This window comes from Microcaecilia unicolor, chromosome 5 (assembly GCF_901765095.1).
Source record: "Microcaecilia unicolor chromosome 5, aMicUni1.1, whole genome shotgun sequence".
NCBI classification, from domain to species: domain Eukaryota; kingdom Metazoa; phylum Chordata; class Amphibia; order Gymnophiona; family Siphonopidae; genus Microcaecilia; species Microcaecilia unicolor.
The window spans coordinates 233,046,963-233,073,025 of record NC_044035.1 but is presented as its reverse complement, the minus strand read 5'-3'; the positions used below and the strand labels follow the sequence as shown (position 1 = coordinate 233,073,025).

Genomic DNA, 26,063 nt, shown 5'->3' with positions numbered 1-26,063 from the left:
CTTCACACCCTTGTAAATATTTTACTGTTGTCTAAAACAAAACATATTTAATTCAAAATGCATTAAACTATCAGCTTGTTTTAACTGATTTATGTGACATCAAAATATGAAATCAAAAAGCCTTGACTAGTTAAAACTAATTTTACCCGAGTGAACGGCAGTGAAACAAGAAGAGTACAGCTGGATCCGTCTTCAGCTTCTTCTTCCCTCTCAGCTCAGCTGTGGACCCGCCCTCATTTCCTGTTTATGCAAGGGCGGGACGCTGAGAGGGAAGGAGAAGCTGAAGACAGAGCCAGCTGTACTCTTCTTGTTTCACTGCCGTTCATAGGCGGTCGGTGGCCCAACTGTTTGGGGAGGCTAAAGGGGGCGGGGTTAGGGGTGGGGCCAGGGGTGGAGCTTAAATCCATAATTGTCTGATCACACACAGAAAAAAAAAATAAATGTCACAATTAATACCTTTTATTAAATTTAGATATTAGCGATGTATCATATGTCAAAGAATAAAGTGGTTGCTCGAAGCATATACTAACCACAATCGCTCAACTGCAAAACACTATGCACAACTTTGTGCAAAAACACACTCTGAACCTTACTGTACCATAAATATTACACTGGGCAGAACCTAATACACCAATATACCACCCATACGGAAAATGTAGACTGTCAACAATATTGAAACAAGGGATCATAATATCACAATTCTCATGTAGAGCCACAAAACATCCTAATTCATGTTTAATGAGGGATAAAATGTCATAAATAAGTAAATTAACTTTTAATGTTGAACACCTAATTCTCAAAGTGGACATATTCCAAACACTATAATGAAAATAAAATGATCTTTTCTACCTTTGTTGTCTGGTGGCTTTGTTTTTCTGATTGTGCTGGCCCAGTATCTGATTCTGCTGCTATCTGTCCTCTTAACTCCGTTTCCAGAGCTTCCTTTCCATTTATTTGTTTACTTTCCGCCTTTCTTCTTCATTTCTTGTCCTACATCCGTAAGTAAAAGCGGGGTCCTCCGCAAACTTGACTGTCCAGTGGATCCAGCTTTTGCCTATTTTCTTCATCCATGTGCAGTTTTTCTACTCTCTTCCTTTTCTGTTATCTCATCTCCTTCCTCACTCCTCCCTCCCCCTCCATGTCCAGCAACCCTCCTCTCCCCCCCTACCCTCCCCTCCATCTACCCATATCCAGCAACTCTCCTCTCCCCTGCCCTCTCCTCTCCCCTTCTTCCACCATGTCCAGCAACCCTCCTCTCCCCTTCCCTCCATCCAGCAACCCTCCTCTCCCCTTCTTCCACCATGTCCAGCAACCCTCCTCTCCCCTTCCCTCCATCCAGCAACCCTCCTCTCCCCTGCCCTCTCATCTCCCCTTCTTCCACCATGTCCAGCAACCCTCCTCTCCCCTTCCCTCTATCCAGCAACTCTCCTCTCCCCTGCCCTCTCCTCTCCCCTTCTTCCACCATGTCCAGCAACCCTCCTCTCCCCTTCCCTCCATCCAGCAACCCTCCTCTCCCCTTCTTCCACCATGTCCAGCAACCCTCCTCTCCCCTTCCCTCCATCCAGCAACCCTCCTCTCCCCTTCTTCCACCATGTGCAGCAACCCTCCTCTCCTCTCCCGTCTGCCCTGTTTCCTTCCTGCCCCCCCCCCCGCCGTACCTTTAAATATTATAGTTTTGCTGGAGTCGCGGGCAGCCGGCATTGAAGACATCGGCAGGCTTACGCCGGTTCCAGCAGCCTTCCCTTCCCTCGTTGCAAGTCGGATGATGGCTCCGCCCTTGTAGAAACAGGAAATACGTCAGAAGAGGGCGGAGCCATCATCCGACTTGCAACGAGGGAAGGGAAGGCTGCTGGAACCGGCGTAAGCCTGCCGATGTCTTCAATGCCGGATGATGGCTCCGCCCTTGTAGAAACAGGAAATACGTCAGAAGAGGGCGGAGCCATCATCCGACTTGCAACGAGGGAAGGGAAGGCTGCTGGAACCGGCGTAAGCCTGCCGATGTCTTCAATGCCGGCTGCCTGCGACTCCAGCAAAACTATAATATTTAAAGGTACGGCGGGGGGCGGGGCGGGGCAGTGGCGGGCTGGGGAGGCTTAGCCTCCCCAAGCCTCTTATACGGGGTAAAATTAGTTTTAAGAGCTGGGCAGCAGGAAGGCAACGAGGGCAGGTTTCAAAATATTGGGGGTGCTCAAGCACCCACAGCACCCACGGAGTCGGCGCCTATGGGTCCCAGGACAGATCCCTGAGGTACACCAACTGAAAGTGGGATAGAAGTAGAAGAGGATCCACTACAGTATAGGTACACTGGGAGAGATAAGAAAACCAGGAAAGAACAGAGCCCTGAAATCCAAGTGAGTACAGCGTATCAAGAAGTAGGCTGTGATCAACAGTGTCAAAAGCAGCAGATAGATCGAGAAGGATGAGGATAGAATAGAGACCTTTGGATCTGGCCAGGAACAGATCATTGGAGACTTTAGCAAGCGCTGTTTCAGTTGAATGAAGGGGGTGAATGCCAGATTGAAGTCGATCAAGAATAGCTTGAGATGAAAGAAAGTCAAGGCAACGGCGGTGAACACCACGTTCAAGTACCTTGGATAGGAAAGGGAGGAGGGAGATGGGGTGATAGTTGGAAGGACAGGTAGGGTCCAATGAAGTTTTTTTAAGGAGTGGTGTGGCTATGGCATGTATGAAGGCATCAGGAACAGTCGCAGTGGACAGTGAAAGATTGAGGATATGACAGATAAACGTAGGAGAGATAGTGTTAAGTTGATGGGTGGGAATAGGATCAGAGGAGCAGGTAGTTAGTTTCGAGGAGGAAAGAAGATGTGTAGTTTCCTCTTCAGTGATTTCAGAAAAGGAAGAAAAGGAGGCAGGGGTTGGAGGGTTGAGACAATGGACTAACGAAGGAGAGGTGGAGATTACCTGGTTGACAATTCAAGTTTAATCTTGTGAACCTTATCATGAAAGAACTCAGCCAGAGTCTGGGGGGAAAGTGAAGGGGGGTTGGAGGTGAAGGCACTTTGAGGAGAGAGTTCAGTGTGGCAAAGAGACGACGAGGGTTTGAGCCAAGAGAATTTGTCAACTGGATGTAATAGTCCTGTTTGGCAAGTAAAAGAGCAGACTGGAAGGAGGTCAGCAAGAATTTGAAATGTATGAAGTCAGCATGGGCACGGGATTTCAGCCAAAGGCGTTCAGCAGAGCGGGCACAGGAACGTAGGTAGCGGATTCTAGCGGTCAGCCAAGGTTGGGATTTGGTACGTTTTACAGAACGGGGAATGAGAGGAGTGAGAATATCCAGAGCAGAGGAGAGAATAGTATTATAGGAAGAGACAGCCTCATTGACAGACTTGGATAACATAGTGGTAGAGAAGAGATTTGAAACATTGGAGGACAGAGTAGAAGGGTCAATAGCCTGAAGATTCCTAAATGTATTGGTTAAGATTGGACGGGACTGGGGAGGAGGGTGTTTAAGTGTGAAAGTTATCAGTTGATGTTCAGAGAGGGGAAGAGTTGAGACACATAAACTGGAGAGTGAGCAGTTTGAGGAGAGGATAAGATCAAAACAGTGGCCATTCTGGTGAGTGGGGGCAGTGGAGCACAGTTGAAGTTTGAAGAGGATGTTAAAGCAAGAAACTGCAAAGCATAAGAGTCAGAGGGATCATTAGCATGAATGTTAAAATCCCCAAGAATGAGCGAAGGAGATGAAGGTTCAAGAAAGAAGGAAAGCCAAGCATCAAAGTCAGTGAGAAAGGAAGAAAGGGACTTATCAGGGGGTCGATAAATGACTGCTACTCGGAGAAGCAGAGGAGCAAATAGACACTACTGCTCAGCCAGCAATAAAATGAGGTTTGGATGGGCGCCGAGGTCTGGGCAGGGAGGAAGCTGAAGCCAGCTCTCAGTGACAATTTGGCCCTGGTTTAGCAGCACTTCCCACTACACTTCCTGTGACCAGCTACCTACCCAGGGTCCTCCAAAATGTCTAAGAACCACCTCCTCCTCCTCCTTCCTTCAATAATTTAGCACAGCCGTACTTGATCTATGCCTAGGCTGATGCAGCCACACTCACACTAACACACACATGGGCCAGCAGCGTCAGAGGTCACCTGATCTACTGGCACATGTGTGTGGTGACCTCCACATGCAACTGGCCCATGCATGTGTCACTGTTAGTGTTGCTGCATCAGCCCAGGCAGAGAGCAACCGTGGTGCTGAATTATTGAAGGGAGGACTTGCACAGTGGCAGTTAACCTGGTTTGTCACCAAAGTGGTAAGTGTTTGATGTTATGAGTCTCAGATGAGGACTGATAGGAGTGTGGACTATGGGTGCAGACAGGGAGGGATGGAGTGTGGGCGCAGGTAGAGGGGCTGCAATTAAAGGAGGATGGTATGTGGGTGCAGGAAGGGGGGGCTGTAAAAAAGACGGATGATGTATATGTGCAGGAGGAGGCTTAGAAAAAAGGTGAATGGAATGTGGGTACAGGAAGGGGACTGGAGTATGGGTGCAGAGAGAGGGGCTAGAAAAAAGAAAGTTGGAGTGTAGGTGCAGGGAGAGGGAATGGATAAAAGGTGGTTGTTAGTAGGTGCAAGGAGGGGGGCTAGAAAAAACATCAAGAACAAATTTCCCACTGATTTATTTTTTAATGATGAGGGTGACAGGTGGGTGGGGTGATTCACTTTAGAATTGTTGTTAGAACAGAAGAACATAAGAGTTGCCATACTGGGTCAGACCAATGGTCCATCTAGGCCAGTATCCTGTTTTCTAAACAGTGGCCAAGCCAGGTCACAAGTACCTAGCAGAAACCCAAATCATGGCAACATGCCATACTACCACTCCCCGGGCAAGAAGTTGCTTCCCCATGTCTGTTTCAAAAGCAGACTATGGACTTTGTCCAAACATTTTTAAATGAAGTACGCTAACTGCTGTTACCACATCCTCTGGCAAAGAGTTCCAGAGCTTAACTATTCGTTGAGTGAAAAGATATTTCCTCCTATTTGTTTTAAAAGTATTTCCATGTAACTTCTGAGTGTTCTCTAGTCTTTGTACTTTTGGAATGATAAAAAAATCTATTTACTTCTCATTCTGCACCACTCAGTATTTTGTAGACCTCAACCATATCTCCCCACATCTGTCTCTTTTCCAAGCTGAAGAGCTCTTTAGCCTTTCCTCATACGAGAGGAGTTCCATCCCCTTTATCATTTTGTTCGCTCTTCTTTGAACCTTTTCTAATTCCACTATATCTTTTTTGAGATACGGCAACCAGAAATTAACATAATACTCAAAGTGCGGTCGCACCATGGAGCGATACAAAGGCATTATAGTATTTTTGGTCTTATTTACCATCCTTTTCCTTATAATTTCTAGCATCCTGTTTGCTTTTTTGGCTGCTGCCGCACACTGAGCATGTTATTTGTGGCTATAAAGATAACACAATGTTTAAAATTTTAATTATTGAACTTCAAACACAATCAATACTCATTTGTTAAATGATAAAATATATATATCCTTAAAAATCTGATGGTGTGGCCTGTAAATGTGCCATGAGATGAAAAAAGTTGAAAATCACTGTCTTAAACTATGTGTCCTTTCATTCTTATGTTCTAAAGAGATTGCTGACCTTGCCTTTATATACTAAAGAAGAAGAAAAAATCTTTCTCACTGGCTAAGCTGCTTGGTATTAAAAGGCTATTTTATTTTCATGCTAACTTAAGTTCCCTCCTACCCTTATACACAGTCACTTTCTTTCACTTCTCTTGAGAACTGTGGCGTTCTCCAACAAATTAAATTTACTTTCCAGTTACACTACAGCAGATGTCAGCAGTAAGTAGTAATAATGAATTTGTACACTTATAATGGTTGAGCCATGTAGCACTAGTTCTTACCACCTTTGAGGAACAGGGCCGCCGAGACACTGAACTGGGCCCGGGGCAGAGCCACCGCCCCCTCCCCACCCCGATTGCTGCCGCCCATCCCCCGGATCACTGTTGCCCCCCCCCCCCCCCCCCCCCCACACACACACACAGAATCCAATTACCTTGGCTGGTGGGGATTCTGAGGCCCCACCAGCAGAAAACATGTTCCTCCAGCGCTGCTCTTCTGCCAATTGCCTGCCCTGCAGCTGCTTTTCCTCAGCTGGGCAGAAGAGTAGCGTTGGAGGTGCTCCTCTGGACTGATACCCAGATGCACTAAACGAGCTCTTAACGAGCCCTTAACGAGCAAGTAGTAAACCCTGGCATGCACTAAGGACTTTTTTCCGACGACAGTAGCAGCTAACAAAAACAGAATGCAGATGAGCAAATTGTGCAGAAACCCTATTGTAATGAGATGCACTAACCTTTTCCGTTTGCCTTAACGGTGGAAAACGCCGAAAAATCTAACGAGAGGTCTTACCTCTCGTTGGGGCTGCGCTGGATTGAAAAACTGCTATAAAAGTAACAACAACAACAAAAAATTGCTCCGCTTCAAAAAAGCCTTTCATTTTGGCTGTTTTTAAATCAGCTGATATTGGAGAGTGCAGTTGAAAGCATCCATCACAAAAAAAGCCTTCCATTTTGGCCGGTTTTCCGGTTTTCAATTAGCTGATATCGGAAAGTGCAGTTGAAAGCGTCCATCACAAAAATAGCCTTCCATTTTGGCCATTATTCACACCCAAATAATAAAAACATCCTTTTTGGCCGTGCTTCACTCAGCTGAGAGACCTGGAAGTCTCTGAGCCAATCTGGAATAGTGGTAAGGACTAATGGAAAGAAAATTATCAGGTAAGTCCTAATTTCTCCTTTCATTACACAGCTTCGAACTATTCCAGAGCCTGTGGGATGTTCAAAAGCAATCCTTGGAGTGGGTGAGATCTTGGCACCACCGCCCTGAGGACCGAAGCCCAAAAACTGGCTTCCAATAGTGCCACAACATCCACCTTGTAGTGCTTTAAAAGGTACACAGTGACCACTTCACTGCCTTGCAAATATTCACCAGACACAGTAAGGTAGTCTCCATCCAGGATGTCACTGTATGCCTCGTAGAATGAGCCTGTAAGGCCTCAGGAGCCTGCTTCCCCACAAGCAAATAAGCTGACGCGATAGTCTTCTTCAACCATCTAGCAACTGTGGGCTTGCAAGCTATCCCCCAGATTCTATATAGTGTGTTTAGATTTAGGCACCAAAATCGGTGTGGATTCTTTAACAGTGAGCGTAACTTAATTGGCTTAACAAGCTCATGAGTGCTGATAACAGCACTTAACAAGCAATAATGAGCACTAATTGGTACTAATTAGAATTTTATTTATACCAGGTTTTCATTGGCGTAAATGGATGTGCACAGATATCAGTGATCAAATATAAACTAAGAATATTCTATAATCGGTGCCTAAATCTAGGTGCTGATTATAGAATACGCTTAGTCGGCACTGATTTCAGCACCAATTTTTTAGGCGCCATGTATAGAATCTCCTCCTATGAGTCCAAGCCTCTGTTTACCAAAAAGCAAACAGTCTGTCCGATTTGCGAAACTCATTTGTGACTTCAAGATATCTAATGAGGACTCTACGCACATCGAGAAGTTTCAAGGAAGAATACTGAGTCTCTTCATCCTCTCTGTGAAAGGACGGAAGCTCCATAGATTGGTTGAGATGAAATGCTGGTACCACTTTCAGAAGGAAGGAACTATGTGCAGGGAGACTCCCGCCTCCAAACAGTGAAGAAAGGGATCCTGATGAGACACCTGAAGCTCCGAAAATGTATGTGCCGATGCAACATCCACCAAGAACACTGTCTTTAGTGTAAAATCTTCAAGGACACATTCCGAAGTGGCTCAAAAGGCGGCTTCTAAAGAGCCTGAAGGACTAAATCAAGGTTCCATTTGGACACGGCATAGGAAAGGGAGGCCACAAGCGGCCCACTCTTCACAAGAATCAAATGATATCTGGGTGAGCCACAAGAGGTGTTTTCTATAGTCAGCTGCTGAAACAGGCCAAAGCCGCAACCTGAAACTTACAGAGAACCCAAAGCCAATCCTTTCTGAAGACCTGCCTGGATAAATGCTAGGGTGTGCACAACCCTCGAACATCCTCCACATCCTCGCATATACCATGGATGTAGAACATTTCCGAGACTGACGCAAGGTAGCGATGACTGAATCAGAATAACCTTTTAGTCTCAACCGAGCCCTTCAATGAACAAGCTATAAGACCAAAGAGGCATGGATCCTCCATGAGCACCAGACCTTGCTTCAGTAGGCCATGTACCTGTGGAAGACGAAGCGGACCCCGTACAGCAGTCAAATCAGGTCCACATACCATGGCCTCTATGGCCAATCTGGGACTACGAGAATTATTTGACCTCAGTGCAATGCAATCCTTTTCAACACGCGGCCTACCATGGGCCAAGGAGGGAAGACACAGTAAATGTGTCTCCAGCCAGGGCTACAGTAGGGCATTGATCCCCATCAAGCCAGTTCTTTCCACGGCTGAAAAACATGGGCACTTTGACATTCTTTTCATCACCATTAAGTCCAGAAGTGAAGAACCATCGGCTCACTATCAGCTGAAACACCTGGCTGGATAGATCCTGTTCTCCTGGGTCCAAGGACTGCATGCTGAGAAAGTCTGCCTCCACATTCAAGGACCCCGGGATGTGAGCTGCAGACAAGCGGAGAAGATTTTTCTCTGCCCAACTCATGAGGGAGGCTGCTTCCACTGCCATTGGACAACTGCAGGTCCTGCCTTGCTTGTTGATATAAGCCACCACCGTTGCACTGTCTGAGAAAACTCAGACCAAGGCTCTGCCAGAAACAGAGCAAAGTCGCATAAGGCATTATACACTGCCTGAGCTCCAAGCAATTTATTGACCACTGAGACGCAATCCACAAGAGCAGAACACACATTTTAATTGGTTTAATAGGTTTTTATTCTTGCCACTTTAAAACAAAATCCGACGTGGCCATGTTTCGCCTCTCTAGATGCTGCATCAGGGGCTACAGCTGTATAGCAGAATATACAAAATATAAATTTATTAAAATCAAATAACTAAAATACCATACATAAAATAAGCAAATATGAAAATAACATGGAAAAATAATGCTAATAACAAGAAGATGTTAATATATGAAAAACCTTCCATAGCCAGTTTATATGTGGACCAATTTAAAGAAAGATTTCTACATGAACACAAGTTTAAGAATCATCTTTTTAATTGGAGATACACTGACAATATATTTTTCCTGGGAAAAGGAGTAAGCAGGATGTATTGAAATGTTTGTCTGAATTTTCCCATTCACAATAAAGTTTTGCATTATACCAGTACGGCATTGAAAACCAACTTGCCATATGGAGTGGCCTAGTGGTTAGGGTGGTGGACTTTGGTCCTGAGAAACTGAGTTCAATTCCCACTTCAGGCACAGGCAGCTCCTTGTGACTCTGGGCAAGTCACTTAACCCTCCATTGCCCCATGTAAGCCACATTGAGCCTGCCATGAGTGGGAAAGCACAGGGTACAAATGTAACAAAAAAATATATATAGTCAGTTTCTGCATTTAAAACATTTGTGCTTGACACAAGATGATTTTTTTGACTCAATCAGCAGAAATGCTACATTTTTTTGGCAAGAGGCTACCCAACATTGACAGTTGAGAAATGTTTCCATTGAAAACTGGGTTAGACTAAAGATGTATTAAAATACAAAACAAGAAAGAAAGAAAGAAAGAAAGAAAGAAAGAATTGTCTATACGCTAGGTTTTAATTATATTATATATATTATATTTTGGTGCATTTCACCTGTTTATGAAGTCGCGCTGTAGAAGCACTAATGCTTTTAGCGCGCGCTAACGCTAGAGAAACCCATAGGAATATATAGGTATCTCTAGCATTAGCGTGTGCTAAAAATGCTAGTGCACCTTAGTAAACAGGACCCTAAGGGGGTCTTTTACTAAGCCATGGAAGAAATCAGCTGGCGGTAAAGCCCTTTTGACAATGAGACTTCAAGAAGAGAGGAGCAACCAGGTGTGAGAACTTCAACTTGTAACCGTATGTAAAAATATCCAGAACCTACTGGTCTGACGTGATTTTGGCCCACTCTCCCCAAAACATCTGAAGATGTCCTCCCACAGGAGGAAGAGAAGAACAGACCAGCCTCGTATCATTGCAAAGGTTTGGGGGCATTGTGCTCTTTAGCTGACTAATAGGAGGAATTCCTGTCTGCACAGAAAGAAAATTGGCGTGTCTGAAAGCAGGACTTCTGGACCATATTGGTGATGATCAGGCCGGTACTGTCTGCTGTCTCGAAATCAAGATCAAGAGCCCCCAAAGATGGATGACCAGTGGCTTTTGGCTTATCCTATGGCAACCGCTGCCCAATGCCATAACCAGAGTTGCCAATGTGCCATGACAGCCAAAGACATTGTACCAAGTAGACCAAACCCGCTTCCAGCTGGGCGTTATGGCACCAGTCATGTATTCTGTACCAAAAAGCTAAATATTCAACAAGTGGATTAACTCTGAAAAGGGAACCATTTGACCTGCACACACCAAAAAAGTGGAGAAAAAAGACCTTAGCATTACCACTCATGCCAACAGGAGTTTAAGGCATTGAGCACAGCACACCATTACAGGTCAGAAAAAAACTCCACTTACAATAGTGTACACCAATCTCTTCAGTTCTCAAACAGAGTGAAAACCACATGCATATCCACAGGTAAGAAAATAATCACAGTCACTGTGATTAAACAGATGAATAATTCCTATCCACTTATCACATGCTGCCTTCATACTGCATATCTTCATATCTGCAACTAGTGGATCCCCAATACCCGAAAGGGAATCTCCATTTCGCTAAAGCTGCATCAGGGGGTAAATGTCCTGTGTCATGACCACTGTTCGCTAAGATCCAAGTGCCTGTCATGTATTGCCAACTGCTGATGCCACTTCAGGCATACTCTTGCCACGAATGAGCTGCATACGGTCGCTTTGAAGGGCCAAAGAGGCCACTTCAATGGCTTGTTACAGTGAGCCTTCTAACTTCCTATCTTGTAGGGTTTTTAGGGCAATGCCCCCCTCCACCAGCAAGCTGACCTTCTTAGTCACAGCTGTAACCAGGGAAGCTGAAACTTATCTTTCTGGAACTAATTGGTGGAGATGAGCCATGGCTTTTCCCACTCTCAGCCCCTTATCCAGTGAGACCCATTCTGCTGTAATCAGGTCCTGAATGTCTGGATGCATCGAAAAGGCCTCAGAAGGACCTCTAAGCCTCCTCATGACTGATGAAGATGGAACTTTTGATGCTGAATCAGAAGGCTTCTCAATGGAAAGGAACGCCAGTACTGAGCTCCTCTTTATGGAACAACCTCAGCACTTCTGGATCATCCCCCTCTTCAGGAGGGAGCTCTCCCTCTAACGGCTCCTTCAATGATGATTCCTTGGAATAAACCAAGGCCACATCAAGTGAGGGAGAAGCAGAGATAGCCTCATCTGTATACTCCTGGAGGTCTAAACAAAATCTCTTAGGAGCCGGAGAAGCAGTGGGGCAAGAAACTGAAGCACCTTGCAGTAAATCTGACTGTTCTTGCTTCAGTAAATAGGCTTGGTGTAAGGGCAATATAAACTCTGGAGAAAACAAAGATCCTAATGCAGCTGAATACTCTGTTGGGCCCTGAGGCTGTAAAATGGTGGCTGTGCTACACGTGTGATCAGACAGAGATTGCTCCTTATTACCAGTCAGCCCTAACAAAATGGCACCCGTTTCCGTGCTCTAACTGCACACTGGCCCTGCCAGCTCAAAGACCAAAGCATATTCAGGTACTGTGCCACATCTGATGTACTGCTTTCCACCATTTCCTCTGCATCCTGCAGGATTCCCGGCTTGCACGCATTACAACTCCCTGAATCAAGTGGATACACCATTTAACTGCTTCCGTGGGAGTCGCCATTCACCTTGACTGACACAAGTGCAGAACAAAGTGTCCCAAGTAGTGAGTCAGGATCCCTCCCCTGCATCAAGTAGAATTTGCAGCCCTCCAAGCAGTTCTGAGTCAAACTGTAGTTGGATTTACCACTGCCAGTTGCTTCCCCCAAGCTCACAGTCTCCACAAGTCTTACCACAGATGTGAGTGGCTCAGGACTGATACTCTATCCCACACTCTCCAGCAAACCTCCTTATTTTTTAAGGTTGTTGTGCTGGAAAAGGAGAGCTCCAGAGGAAATAGGGGAGAGGTGAAGAAAGGGAAGAAGTAAATTTGTGGGGCACCAGAGACAGGGATCTGAAGATCTCCAGTAATAACTCTGCAGACTCAAGCCACCTGCAAAGCTCAAATGGGGACCAGTTGACTGAACAAGAGTCTGAAAAGTGTGTCCATCCACCTGCTGGAGATAGAAAATACTGAGGAGCTGGACTGGATGCCACAAGAGATATGTCTCAGCTCAGTTTTCAGTTCTCTATACCCCACCTGTTGGTTGATGGACACAACTATCCCCACAGGTTTTGGAATAGTAGGAAGCTACACAATGGAAATCCTGCTTGTTGGAGGTGAGGTGCATTGATTTTATCTAGAAAAGATGACAATTATTGTTCTACTACCTTCCCAGGTATCTTAGAGAGGAAAATCAACTGGGAGTTGGATGATAGTTAAGCAGGTCAGAGGGGTTTGCACTTAAAACCCATCTTTTTACTCAGGTCTTTGAGAGTCTGACAGGAGGTAGGAAGTCCCAGTAGGAGTTGGTATCTGTACTTCTGACTTGTTCACTCTGCCTATTTCTACTGTTCTCAAATATGCTACAGTGATCTTCTGATCTCTTTTGTCTATGCTTTCCTGTAACATTATTGGTGTTCCTTTCCTCAATTTTCGCCTGTAAACCGCTTTGCTGTGCAAGAAAGATGGTATAGTTAAATCACAAATATAAACATATTAGTAACCACATGTGCTTTTCTCCATTTTTAACACTCACACTTACCTTTGGGTCAAACATTGCAGGGACCACAGATCACAGCTCCCTCTGGAATCCAGAATTTGTATTTTATGTAGTAGGAAATCAATAGCTTACTAATGAGGGCTCTCAGGAGAGGGGGATCTCACTTGTTGACCTTGCTTCTTTTGGTTAGTGGCTAGACTACTAAAGCCTAGATCTCAGATGCACCATGTTTGCCCTTCCTGTAGATCCAATATCAGAGCCAAGGTCAACTATTCTTGCCTGAAAAATGGGACAATTCAGTTCTCCTGTAGTGTACAGAATGGAACAGATCCTGTGTATTCCTGGGCCATAGAGGGGATGTCTCCCGTGGACAACTGCATCTATACACAGAATGGCACCTGCACAATATCAATAACATCTCAACTCATGCCGAGAGAAGTGAAGTGCACTGTGAAGAACCAGATCAGTACTAATTTCAGTCGCTCCATTATTGCCTCATGTCCAGGTAAGCAAGGAGGTTTTATTCAGTGCAGAAATGGTACTGATGCAGCTGAATGCTCTGTCAGGCCCCGAGGCTGTAAATGGTGGCTGTGCTCCATACGTGATCAGAGAGAGGTTGCTCCTCATTGTCACTGCAACGGCATGTCCCACATTGGGAACACTACTAAAGTGCCTCCGTGGGAGTCACAATTCACCCTGACTGTCACAAGTGCTGCACATCTTGTCCCAAGCAGTGAGTCAGAATCCCTTCCCTGCACCAAGCAAAACATGCAGCCCTCCAAGCGGTTCTGAGTCAAACTGTAGTTGGACTTACCACTGCTGGCTGTTCCCCCAAGCTCACAATCTCCACATGTCTTACCATGGATGTGAGAGGCTCAGGAGATGTGAGAGCTCCAGAGGAAACAGGGGAGAGGTGAAGGGAGGGAAGAAGTAAATTTGTGGGGCACCAGAGACAGGGATCTGAAGATCTCCAGTAATGACTCTGCAGACTCAAGCTACCTGGACCGACTGGACCAGGATTAAATCACTCAGAACCAGAGGCTGAAAAGTGTGTCCATCCACCTGCTGTAGATAGAAAATACTGAGGAGCTGGGCTAGATACCACGAGAGATATGTCTCTATCTCCCACCTGCTGATTGATAGACACAACTATCCCCATAGGTTTTAGAATAGTAGGGAAAGAAAATGGGACTTGATATACTGCATTTCCATGGTTTTTGCAACTACATTCAAAGTGGTTTACATGGTATATACAGATACTTTTGTACCTGGGGCAATAGAGCGTTAGATAACTTGCCCAGAGTCACAAGGAACTGCAGTGGGAATTGACCCCAGTTCCCAAGGTTCAAAGTCTGCTGCACTAACCACTAGGCTACTCCTCCATTCCTGTGCAATAGGAAGCTATGCAATGAAATCCTGTTTGTTCGGGGTGAAGTGCATTGGTTTTTATCTAGAAACGATAACAATTGTTCTACTACCTTTCCAGGGATCTTAGAGAGGAAAACAAACTGGAAGTTGTGTGATAGTTAAGAGGGTGACAGGGGTCTGCACTTAAAACCCATCATTTTACTCAGGTCTTTGGGAGTCTGACAGGAAGTAGCAAGTGCCAGCAGGAACTGGTATTTGAGCCTCTGCCTATTTCTACTGTTTCTCAAATATGCTACAGTGATCTTCTGATCTCTTTTGTCTATCCTTTCCTGTAACATTATTGATGTTCATTACCTCAATTTTAGCCACTTTGCTGTGCAAGAAAGGTTGTATAGTAAAACCTAACAAGCATAAACATATTAGTAACCACATGTTGTTTTTTTCCATTTTTAACACTGCCACTTACCTTTGGGTCAATTATTGGAGGGACCACAGACCACAGCTCCCTCTGGAATCCAGAATTTGTATTTATGTAGTAGGAAGTCATTAGCTTCCTAATGAGGGCTCTCAGGAGAGGAGGATCTCACTTGCTGACTTTGCTTCTTTTGCTTAGTGGCTAGACTACTAAAGCCTAGATCTCAGATGCACCATGTTTGCCCTTCAGGTAGATCCAGTATCAGAGCCCAAAGTCAACTATTCTTGCCTGAAAAATGGACAATTCTTCAGCTCTCCTGCAGTGTACAGAGTGGAACAGATCCCGAGTATTCCTGGACCATAGAGGGGATGTCTCCCATGGACAACTGCACTTATTCACAGAATGGCACCTGCACATATCAATAGCATCTCAGCTCATGCCGAGAGAGGTGACCTGTTACTGTGAAAAACCAGATCAGTATGAATGTCAGTCACTCCATTAATGCCTCATGTCCAGGTAAGCAAAGAAGGTTTCATTCAGTGCAGAAATGATAATGATTTTGCCTACTAACGACAGATGGCTATTTTGGATATCATGGTTCTTTTTTCTACTCTAAATATAAACACTGGCTAATGCCATCCCTTCTAAAAGAATAAGCTATTGTCCCACTGCATGCTTTCAGTAAAACTGTGATGTCATCAGCTTCTCAAGAACCTGTGCCATCTTGAAAGCATTCTGATTACAGGACTGTGGAAAATTGGGAACAGCAGATTCTCTCTCATGTTGCAGTGCTGATCTTGATGGCTTGAGTATTATTTTCATTGTAAATTCATAATAGAAAACAATTACAACAAATACTATGTTACAATTTAAAAAACCATTGTTTTTCCCAGTTAAAACAAAATCTGTTCTATTCATACATGATGGTTTATATTTCATGGGTACACTTAGCCAGCAAAAGCAAAATGAGTCATCCTGACTCATAACATTTTTCACATTCATAGGAAGATATTCTGTGTTTGAATGAGTATTAGAGACTACATAACATCACACACAAATTGCTGAATTGGTCAGGTGTGTGTGTGATGTCATTCGTGACCCTGTAGTTCGGCTTAGACTGATCAGATCATGAATGTGATTTTGAAGTTTCTAGTTGTTCTTCAGGAAGGGATAAAGGGGGGCAATTCTATAAACAGATATTATTTATGTGCTTGTTATGGCCCATCTTCAGTATATGGCAGGGGCATAGCCAGACTTCGGCAGGAGGGGGGTCCAGAGCTCGAAGTGAGGGGGCACATTTTAGCCTCCCCCCAGCGCCGCCAGCCCCTTGGTGCCATTGCCGACTCCCCTGCCGCCACCGCTGTCGCTGCCGCCATCACCACCACCACTTTCACCCCCATCTGCCGACGACCCTCTCAACCCCCCTCCTGCCGCCAACCCTCCCCTGCCGCTGCTGCCGTCACATTGCTGGCTGATCTGCTTCGTTCTGTTTCTGTGAGTCTGACGTCCTGCACGTACAACGTGCAGGAAATCAGAAAGAGAACAAAGCCTTGCGTAGGAAGAAGAGGACCTCGGCTGGCAGGGGTTGGAATCCCCCACCAGCAAAGGTAGCCCACGGTGGCAGTGTTGGAGGATTGGCGGCGGGAGGGGGGTCGAGAGGGTCATCAACAGGGGGGTCCAGGGCCAAATCTATGGGGGGCCCAGGCCCTTGTGGCCCCACATAGCTATGCCACTGGTATATGGCACTCAATAATTGGCCCTCAATGCTATTCTATAATGGGCACTGAAAATAAGCGCCCATTATAGATAAGCATTGAGTGCCGATTTTGCACACAAATTTGGTCACCAGGACTTACACCTGCTGAAACCAGGTGTAATTCCTGTTGCCCAGTTTAGGTGCATATCTTTCGTATTCTATAACACTGCCCGCAAATTTAAGGAATACTCCTGATCCACCCAAATACCACCCATGGCCACGCCTACTTTTGAGTTGCATGCCATGGGATTTGGGTGCACATTGTTATAGAATAACATGTAGAAAAATGTGCATGCAAATCCAACTTGGTGCCAATTAGTCTGATTAAATCCCAATTATTGGCACTAATTGGCTCATTAGCTAATTTAGTTGGGCACACATCTTTGATTGGTGCCCAATTTGGGTGCCATCCCCCAAATTTATATATGGTGACTAGAGTTGCATGTGTAAATCTGGTCGTATTCTATATTGTGTGTGCAACTTAATTGTCTTAACAGTCAATCAGTGCCAGTAATTGCCACTTAACAAGAAATTATTGACACTAAGAGGCAGATGCAGCAACCAAACGTAAAAAATCTAAATCGTTAAAGTACTTACCGATTTCAAAAATACGAAGAATGCACCAAGAAACCCCACCTGCAAACTCCGATTCGTAATTCAAAAGTCGGCATGACAGTTTCGTAGCGGAGCAGAAAACGCATGCGCTGTTGCACATTCGTAAGCACACGGTATCGACGTGGATAATATGCGACCCATCTTGACGTCATTAGCGTCCAGAGCGTGCATCCACAGCGTGTAGGAATCACGTCGCTGCAGCTTAGGCGACTGCCCTGCTTCGTTTTTCTTCGTGTTTCGCGCTTTTCTCCTCCCTTTGTGCAACGTTGTATTTTTTTTTAAAAAGGTGGGTAAGACGTCTGATGTTGTAAACCGTGATTTCACAGCATTTGCCGTTAATCAATATTTTTCCCTTTTGTAAGGTGTGTGCCACATGTGGTTTCATCCTTTTTGTTTTCCCAAAAATCGTTATAGGTAAGAGGCACACATGAATTTATGATATGCATTGATTGCGATTTGCTGATATTTGCTGATATTTGTTGTTTAACGTCAATATTTTTTTCTTTTCAAGGTGTGTTCTGCGTTGTTCCACCGTTAATTCGTTCATATACAGAGTGTGCATAGGTAGGTATGGCCTTTCAAACAGCCTATGAATGTGGTTTAATTAGAGTTTTCTGCTAGTTGTGTGTTCATGTCTACATTTTTTCTGTTCATGAAGCAATGCAGGAAAATGTGTCGTGGCGAGAGGAGGATGAGGAGACAATTGAGGGCCCTAATGTCAATGGCAAGCGTAAGCGTGCTACAAAATTTGCGGAGGAAGAGCTTGAAGTATTGATTCGCGGTGTATGTGACGAATTTGGACAACTGTTTAAAAAGTCCCGGTTGACGCTTGGACAGAAGAACAGGATATGGGGGAGGATTGTGGACGAGGTGAATGCTCTTGGTGTGCGGAAACGCACTTTAGAGCAGTGCAAGCACCGTTGGCAGGACTTCAGGGGTATGGTGAAAGTCAAGGCTCGGAACAAGTGGAACCATGGAAAGGGGACAGGTGGTGGCCCTCCATGTGCCATGCAGATGACTCCCCTGGAGGAGGCAGTGTTGGCCACCCTTGGTCGTGAACAGGTGGTTGGACTATGCACTGGTGACGACACGTCTGAAAATACAATTGATGGTATGGAACTTGAATATTTTCCTGCCGCGCTTAAGTCGTGGTGTGTTTGGGTATGGACCCTCTTTGTGATGGTGGTTTTGAATGTACCTTGTATTTGTGTTCGGTTGTAGGTGAACATCTAGAACATTCAGATTATCTGAGGACACAGAAGGTGGTGAGTACTGATGATTTTGTGGGCTGCTGTAGGGGACATAACTACATGATTATTGTCATGAACCTTAGAGCATGGCAACCACATTTACAAGCGTGTGTTCTTTGACATGTATAACAGCCTGGATGAGAAGCCTGCCCCCCTCTGCCCCTTCCTGTACTACCTGTGATGTTCTGCAAAGTTCAAGTCACTCCAACTCTTCCCCTTCCTGGTGTAGCAGTGATGCAGTTCCACGTAAGTATTGTATCGCAGTTTCTATTGTGTTCTACCTTTGTAGGACCTGTGTTTGCTGTTTTTTTTAATTACGGCAGCAGTCGCTTATAATGAACATTTTTGGCATACCTCTATCATATCTTCTCTCAGCAACACCATGTGGCACTGAGCCTCCGGTCCCAGGATGTTCGACATGGTTAGCAGGTGTGCAACGCCATGTGCGACACAACAGGAGGGAGAGGAAGCACGTGAGTACAGACTTGTTTTCCTGTTTACAATGTCCAGCCACCCTCCAGCCACCTTCCTCTCCTCTCCAGCCACCCTCCTCTCCCCCCTGCCCTCCCCCCCTCCCCACGCAGCCCCCCCCCCCCCCCCAACACCAGGCCCCCTCCCTCCCAACCCACCCACCCACCCATTAGGCCCCCCCCTCCTTCCCCCCAGCGACACCCAACACCAGGCCTCCCTCCCAGCACTAAGCATTAGGCCTCCCACCCACCCAGCACCCGCACCAAGCCTCCCTCCCTCCCGTTGACTGTGTGTCTTCGATGTTCCGTGTAATGGTTTCTTCCTTTGTATTTGTTAGGTGTACTGTTGATGACCCCTACAGTGGGAGTAGAGGATGGGGGGAAACTGAAACTGTGACACTAGACCTCGTTGGTGTCCCAAACACCCCCCATCCTCTTCTATTGAATCGCCCATGGGCCCTCCTTGTCGGACCCCGGCGGAGGAATGGCAGGCACGACGCAAGTTGTGGGACAGGCAGGGCAAGTGGAATGAGGGTATAAACGTTCTGCTTGAAAAAGTGGCAGAACGTGTCCGTCATTCCACAACTGCCATTTGTGCACAAATGCAGAATGCGGAGGAGCGGAGGACAACGCCAATGCGCGAGCTGATAAAACAAACGCCTTATTGGACCAGAACAACGCTCTTTTGCGCGAACTGTGCAATCTTACCAGAGCGCATTCCCAGCAGCAACGGCAGATGTTTATGGATCTCCAACAGGAGATCAGGGGGATGCAGCATGCTGTACTGCGCGATGACTCCGGCTGGGGTTATCGCAGTGCAAATGGTATATTTTCTTTATCCACAAACACATATTATATATCCCCTCTGTTCTAAAGAGTTCGTCTAATGTGTGTGTTCTTTTCTAAAAAAAATTTTACAGCCTGGAGTCCATTGCAGCATCGGACGACCAACGGTGCAGTTGCAAGTAAGTATAGTATTCTAATAACTGGTTCTGTACTCAGTTCTTTGTTAAACGATCCAGATGTATGTACTGTAGCCTGATTTTTTTTTCCCCAGGCTTCGAGACAGGTGTACCTCCCACGCTCCCTTCATTGTCTCCCATCGGCCATCGTGTTTATTCTTTTTCTCAGCCTCCTATAGGTAATGTCTGTGGCCTCTTCTTTTCTGTACATGTTTTTAATTGTAAATTCCTTGTTTTTACTGTTTGGCACACTGTGCATACCGTAACCCCCCTTTTTTTTTTGGCTAGGTGTAGGGTCTGCAGGCCAAAACGTGGTCGCAAGGGCCTCCCTTTCTGAGTAAGTATCTCGGGTGATTGAGTGGCCCGTCGATCTGTCTCTGTACTTTACTTTAGACAGGCTTATTTACATTTTCCTGCTTCCTTTTTCATCTAATTGCAGGCACGATCGCTGTAACCCGCAGCCGGGAGCACAGAACAACATAACACCCTCCACTGCGCACCCTGTGTGGCAGCCTGTTTCTCAATAGTAAGTATGGGTGCGACACATACAAAGAAAAAGTTCGTTTGATCATTTATTCGCCTTTATTTTTCTATAATTGTCACGTTAGCCTCCAACCTTTGTAAACGTAAACTTGGTACACAGTTTGCAACATATGAAGTTTAATGTTATGTTGTTTCATTGCAGCAACAGAGCAGCAGAACACGGCGATGACGACAGAACAACGGAATACCCACACATACCCCGGCTTTGTAACAGCCAGTCATTGGATAGTAAGTTTCATTTGTTACCCGCTGACTGAAACCGGTGGGGCTGTGGGAGGGGAGTGCAAGCCCTTTTTTTTGAGCCTGAAAAGAGGTTTTCCAATTGTGGTTACATAACAGGGGATATTTTTGTGAAATGCATTGATAGTTTTTATTGACATTTGTGCACTGTTGTTTTGTCGCCATGTGAAAGGGTTGTCCGAAATGTTTGTTAACAGGTATATTTCAAACTTTGAAACTTTGAAACGGTTTGGTATCACCCCCCCAAACCAAAACAGTAAAATGCAAATTGTAATTGGTTTTTTTGTTGTTTTGAAGGTGCTGTGGAACATCGGAACATGGTCCGACGGAGCTAGAAACACATCTCGCTATGCTGTCTTTTCCAGCTTATGAATGCATCGCGTCTACCTACCTTTGAATATTGAATGCAGCACGATTTTGGAACATATATCAAACATTTCCTTTTTTTTCTCCTGTTTAATTAATAAAAGTATTTGTTCTGAACTGTTTCGATGTTGTTTTATAAGTTTATATGAGGACGTAGGTTGTGACAAATAGTGATTTGCTAATCATAGTATTGCTGCAATGTTACCCCCATAGCATTATCTGTTGACACCAGCTAATGACACACCGTTCATATGCAAGTTCTGTGCTGACATGTTCCCCATTCCAGAAGGGATATAGGATTTTGGTCTGTAAGTTCTTAACTGACACACACACGCTATGTGGGACTTGCCTATATCCCTCCTTGACCAGGAATATGACAGACAGGTCATACAAGTGGTACTAGGCTACTAAGGATGGCGAGGTTCAGAAAAGAAATCATGGATAACCTTCCGGCGCACAGCATTTCCCTTGCTTGCATCTGTCCCTCTGTCCGAGGAGGCAATGTCCACTTCTGGAGGGACTACAATGTCGATGTCAAGGTGATGCTTCAGTGCAATGTTATGAAGCATGCAGCATACAAGCACTATGTCAGCTACCTTTTCAGGGGAGTATTGCAGGGAGCCACCAGAGATGTGCAAGCAGCGAAACCTGCTCTTCAATACCCCAAACGTGCGCTCTATTGTGCATCTTGTTGCAATGTGTGCCTCGTTGTAACGCTTCTCTGCATCAGACCGGGGCACTGCAAGCGGGGTCAGTAGCCATGTTTTCGACCCATATCCAGCATCCCCTGCAGGAACACAACAGTTCATAAGTGTGAGAACATAATATTAAAGGGTCGCAAAATATCCGTAATGAACTTTTCATGTCCTAAGTCACAGCCACCTAACACACATTTACCTATAAGTAGCCCGTTGGTATAGTGACCTTTTCCGCCTTTCACCAGGAAGACGGAAGTGGTCACTAGGCCACCAGGGCACTATAAAGAAATGGCAGTTAGGAATTTCCATGTGTGTTGTTCTATACAGCATTGTTAATTAGTAGTATGTTGTAGTATCAACCACACCAGTAAAGCAAATGTAAGCAACTCACCAAGAAGCCATCCGTTTTGATTCTGCCCCTCTGCAAACTTCCTTCCCAGTGCACTGTTAGACAATATGTAAGAGTCATGGCAGCTCCCTGGAAAACGTGTAACAACATCACGGATCCTAAGGTTAGCATCACAAACCACTTGCACATTCAGCGAGTGTCCCATCTTGCGGTTTCGATACTGCAGTTCTCGATCCGCAGGCGGGGTCAAGGCAACATGTGTGCAGTCTATAGCTCCTAGGACATTGGGTAACCGCGCAATCTTGTAGAAGTCCTGCTTGACCCTCCTCTGTTCTTCTTCCCCTGTGGGAAATGCTATGTGCTGGCGAACGCATTTTTTCAGTGCGTGCAGGACCTGAAACACAGTGCAAATTTTGGGATTGGTTATCCATGTTTTATACATTGCAGAAGGAGGGTCGCACAACGATGGAGGAGGGGTGGGATGAGGATAGGGTGTAGCGAAATGCACGCCGCAAAAAACAGGAGTGGGAACTGGATCACGCTCTTCAAAAACTGGGGTTACCATATGGCTCCAGAAAAAGGAGGACAGATTGCGCCAGTCTGGGTTTTACTTCCATTGCTTTCAATGGAAGCAAAACCCACACTGGATCAATGTGTCCTCTTTCTGGAGCCGTATGGTAACCCTATCAAAAACAGACCAGTGATGCTGGATCTGAAGTTTTTACTTTTTAAAATAACTCTTGGATGACAGGGCAAAATGCGTAGTATTACCTGCGAAAGATGTCTTGAAACAGTTGCCTGGTCCACGCCGCTGTTACCCCCTAACACATGCTGGAATGTGCCTGTGGCTAAGAACTGCAGAACAGTAAGCAGCTTAGCAAGGCCAGGCACTGCGTGAGATCTATGTGTGGTTGGGTCAATATCATCTCTAATTTCATGGTACAGTTGATGTATAGCTGTTCTGGTCAAGCGGTAGTCATCCACGATTTTTCTGTCTGACATGTGTTCCAGAACCAGCCGTTGACGAAACACACGTAGGCGGGGGAGCCGGCGTGGGCGAACGTGGACAGGGTGTTGTACAATGGTTTCTGTTACCTCCTCTTCCTGCATGTGGTCATAATCCATGGCAGGGAAAAAGTCCAACTGTGCAAGGAAAAACCCACCATCCATGACTTCTTTTTTCTATTCGCGAGCCGGGGAAACACGAGGACGAACGCTTCTCTATAGAGCGCAAAATGTACGTCATATTTAAGCGCCAAACGAGCAGCCAATCAGCCGTGCTCCATGGTGGCGCATAAAATAAACGTAACATATTGTCGCTCGTGTACGGCCGCAGGCTTTGAAAGTATTTATTTATAAAGCCGAAATAGATATATTTTTTTTTTTTTTTTTTTTTCTGTGCAACTTATACAGTTGTAACATAACTTTTTTTTTTTTTTTTTTTTCTGTGCAACTTATAAAGTTGTAACATAACTGTTTTTTTTTTTTTTTGTGCAACTTTTATACAGTTGTAACATAATTTTTTTTTTTTTTATGTGCGACAACTTACAGTTGTAAAATAAATTTTTTGGGCAACTTTTTTCAAGGGCGCTGTACGCTGGAGGACAGGTACTGGATAACTTCAGCAAGGTCCGCCAGTGCCTGTCCTCCCATGCGCAGGGTCTGGGCCATGTCCTGGAGCTCATCTGGGGGAAGGTTAATTAGGGGAGAGGCATATGGGGAGATGTGGCCGATCTTGCACAGTGGGGAGAGTGGTGGAGGTGCTTCGGTCGCGGGTGGGAGTGGGGAAGGTACATGTCCCACGGGTTTCGGTGGGAGGAGGGGGCATGGGAGAGACACTGCGGTTCATAGTTTGGGGTGGTGGGGGGGTGGTCAGTAGTGAGGGGACATCACTGTTGTCCTCCCCTGTGAGGTCCACAATGGCACCTGTTACAAAAGACAATGGAAGAACTGTCAGAAAACATCACCACGAACTGCTGTAAAACAGAAACACACAGTGATATGCAATAATAGCCAACATTATTATTATGAACCTTAATAAGCGCTTACAGGTGCACGCGGCGGCAGAGACATCAGCGAAAAATTTGACAAGTATAACGAGGCTAGAGATGAGTCATGACCGACTTTGGTAACTCACCCTGTTCGTGCCATCTGGAACATCTCAAGCAGGGGTGATTCCTCGGAGGTGGATGGACGGCATGGCTTAGGGAAAGAGGGAGGGAGGTCAGATGGGGAGCGTGAAAGGAGGTACTAGGAGGGCTGGTGGGACTATGCGGCGGAGGGGGGGAAGCGTGAAACAGGGGGGCTGGTGGGACTATGCGGCGGAGGGGGGAAGCGGGGGAAACAGGAGGGCTGGTGGGACTTTGCGCCTGGGGTGGGGTGACAGGGGACTGAATGGACGGAGGAGGAGAGGAAAGGTGGGAAGGGCCATACCTGGGAGCAGGGAGGCGCAAGACAATGGACTGGCGGGATCTCTTAGGGGGGGGCTGGAGACCTGAGAGGGGCCGGGACGGCAACGGGCATAAGGCAGGAGGTGGGGACCAGGGGTAGGAGCGGAAGGGCGGGGAGGTCGACAGCAGCCAGGGACCCTTCAACGACGTCATCCTCCTCCTGCTCCTCCTCCTCCTCCTGCTCCTCGTCCTCAGAAGATGACAATTCTGCACGGACAACAACATTGTCTATCACATAAAAGCACAAGGCCACTATCAAACCTGTAATGTGGCAGACTCATGTCAAATGAACCAATACCTGGGCTGTTGTCAAGGTTTGCCTTCACCTCCTTTAGCCATTCGGGGTGGTCCTTGCGCAACGCCCGCGCACGTTTTTTTAGCTCCTCAACCTGTAAACCCAAAAAAAGGGAAATCAGATGTACATTAAAAACTGGAAATAGGCATGCACTGTCGATGTCAGTAACTGGACCACCTTTGTTTTTTCATGCACATGCAAAAATCTGTTATATGTAATGACTGGTGTTCATAGGGTGTGCCCCCCCGGCCCCCCATGAACGGACACCTCTGTGAATAGGATGACCGCCCCCACCCCTTGGTACGACACTGTGCGTAGAGCCCTATATACTGCCAACTTACAGATCTGGGAAAGGAGGAACGCTTATTAAAGAGGCGTTGTAGAGTCTCCCAGCCCTTGTCCATCCGCCCAATATTCCTCCTTCTCCCTGCGCGGGGGAAAAGACGCTTTTCATTTATTATGAAAAGTTGAGCGAGCCAGAGGACATCCATATCTGCAAAGTTAGGCTTTCTTCCTCTGGCTGCCATAACTGCTGCACGTAAATTAACTGCGTATGTTATGCACGTGCTATATGAACGTGGTTATGACACGTTTTCTATAAGCTTCATTAAAAGCAAAACAATACAGGTGCAACGTGTTTTTGTCCAATCACAGCGCGTCTCGCTGCAACGCTGACGGAGGATGTCGGGAGGCGGAGCTGAGAGTAGTGAGGAAGGGAGGGGGGCAGGGGCTTCTAGAAGTTTGCTTTTCGGGGTGGGGGGAGCGGCGGAAAGTGGGGAGCAGCGGGGGGGGGGGGGGGCAAGGCCGTCCGTACAGGACGCTCCTGATGGGCGCCCTTGCCCCCTCCCGATCCTTTTTTTTTTTTTTTTTTTTTTGTGTTTTCTGACATCCCTTGGACCAATCACAGCGCTTTTAGCTCTGCTAATGCGCTGGGATTGGCTCAAAGTTTGTTTATTTTTTCACTTAACACTTTTTCCTGCACGGAGCTGTCCTAACGAGAGGTCCAGACCTCTCGTTAGTTTTCCTGCCTTTTTCCTGCGTAAAGGCAATCGGAAAAGGTTAGTGCATGTCGTTTCAATGGGGTTTTCACACTAATTGCTCATCTCCATTCCGTTTTCGTTAGCTGCTACTACCGTCGAAAAATAGGCTTTAGTGCATGGAAAGGATCGGAAATTCTTCCTTAAGGGCATTTAACGATGAAAAACGTTTAGTGCATCTGCCTCTAATTGGCTTTAATTAGAATTTACGCATACAACTGTCTAGGTGTATTCTACAAAGCGCTGGGCGTAAATTCTAAGTTGCACATCTGAAAAGGGGGCATGGCTATGGGCGGGTCAAGGACGTACCTAGAATTTACCCGCAGTGTTATAGAATATGCCTGTTCTGCATGTAAATTA

At 46.0% G+C, this 26,063-nt stretch overlaps 2 protein-coding genes across 5 annotated transcripts in view; one reads left to right on the top strand and one right to left on the bottom strand.

The window, feature by feature from the left end:
• Positions 1–26,063, top strand: part of LOC115470589 (peroxidasin homolog) — a 142,638-nt gene that overhangs the window by 19,720 nt on the left and 96,855 nt on the right. The gene's annotated exons all lie outside the window — the stretch shown is intronic.
• On the bottom strand, positions 21,016–22,924 carry LOC115470592 (putative nuclease HARBI1). The gene is made up of 3 exons (XM_030203876.1): positions 22,693–22,924; positions 21,964–22,315; positions 21,016–21,661 (listed from the first exon to the last, which is right to left on the bottom strand). The coding sequence occupies exons 1-3, from the start codon at positions 22,921–22,923 to the stop codon at positions 21,282–21,284; spliced, it is 963 nt and encodes a 320-aa protein (XP_030059736.1). The 5' UTR covers position 22,924; the 3' UTR covers positions 21,016–21,281.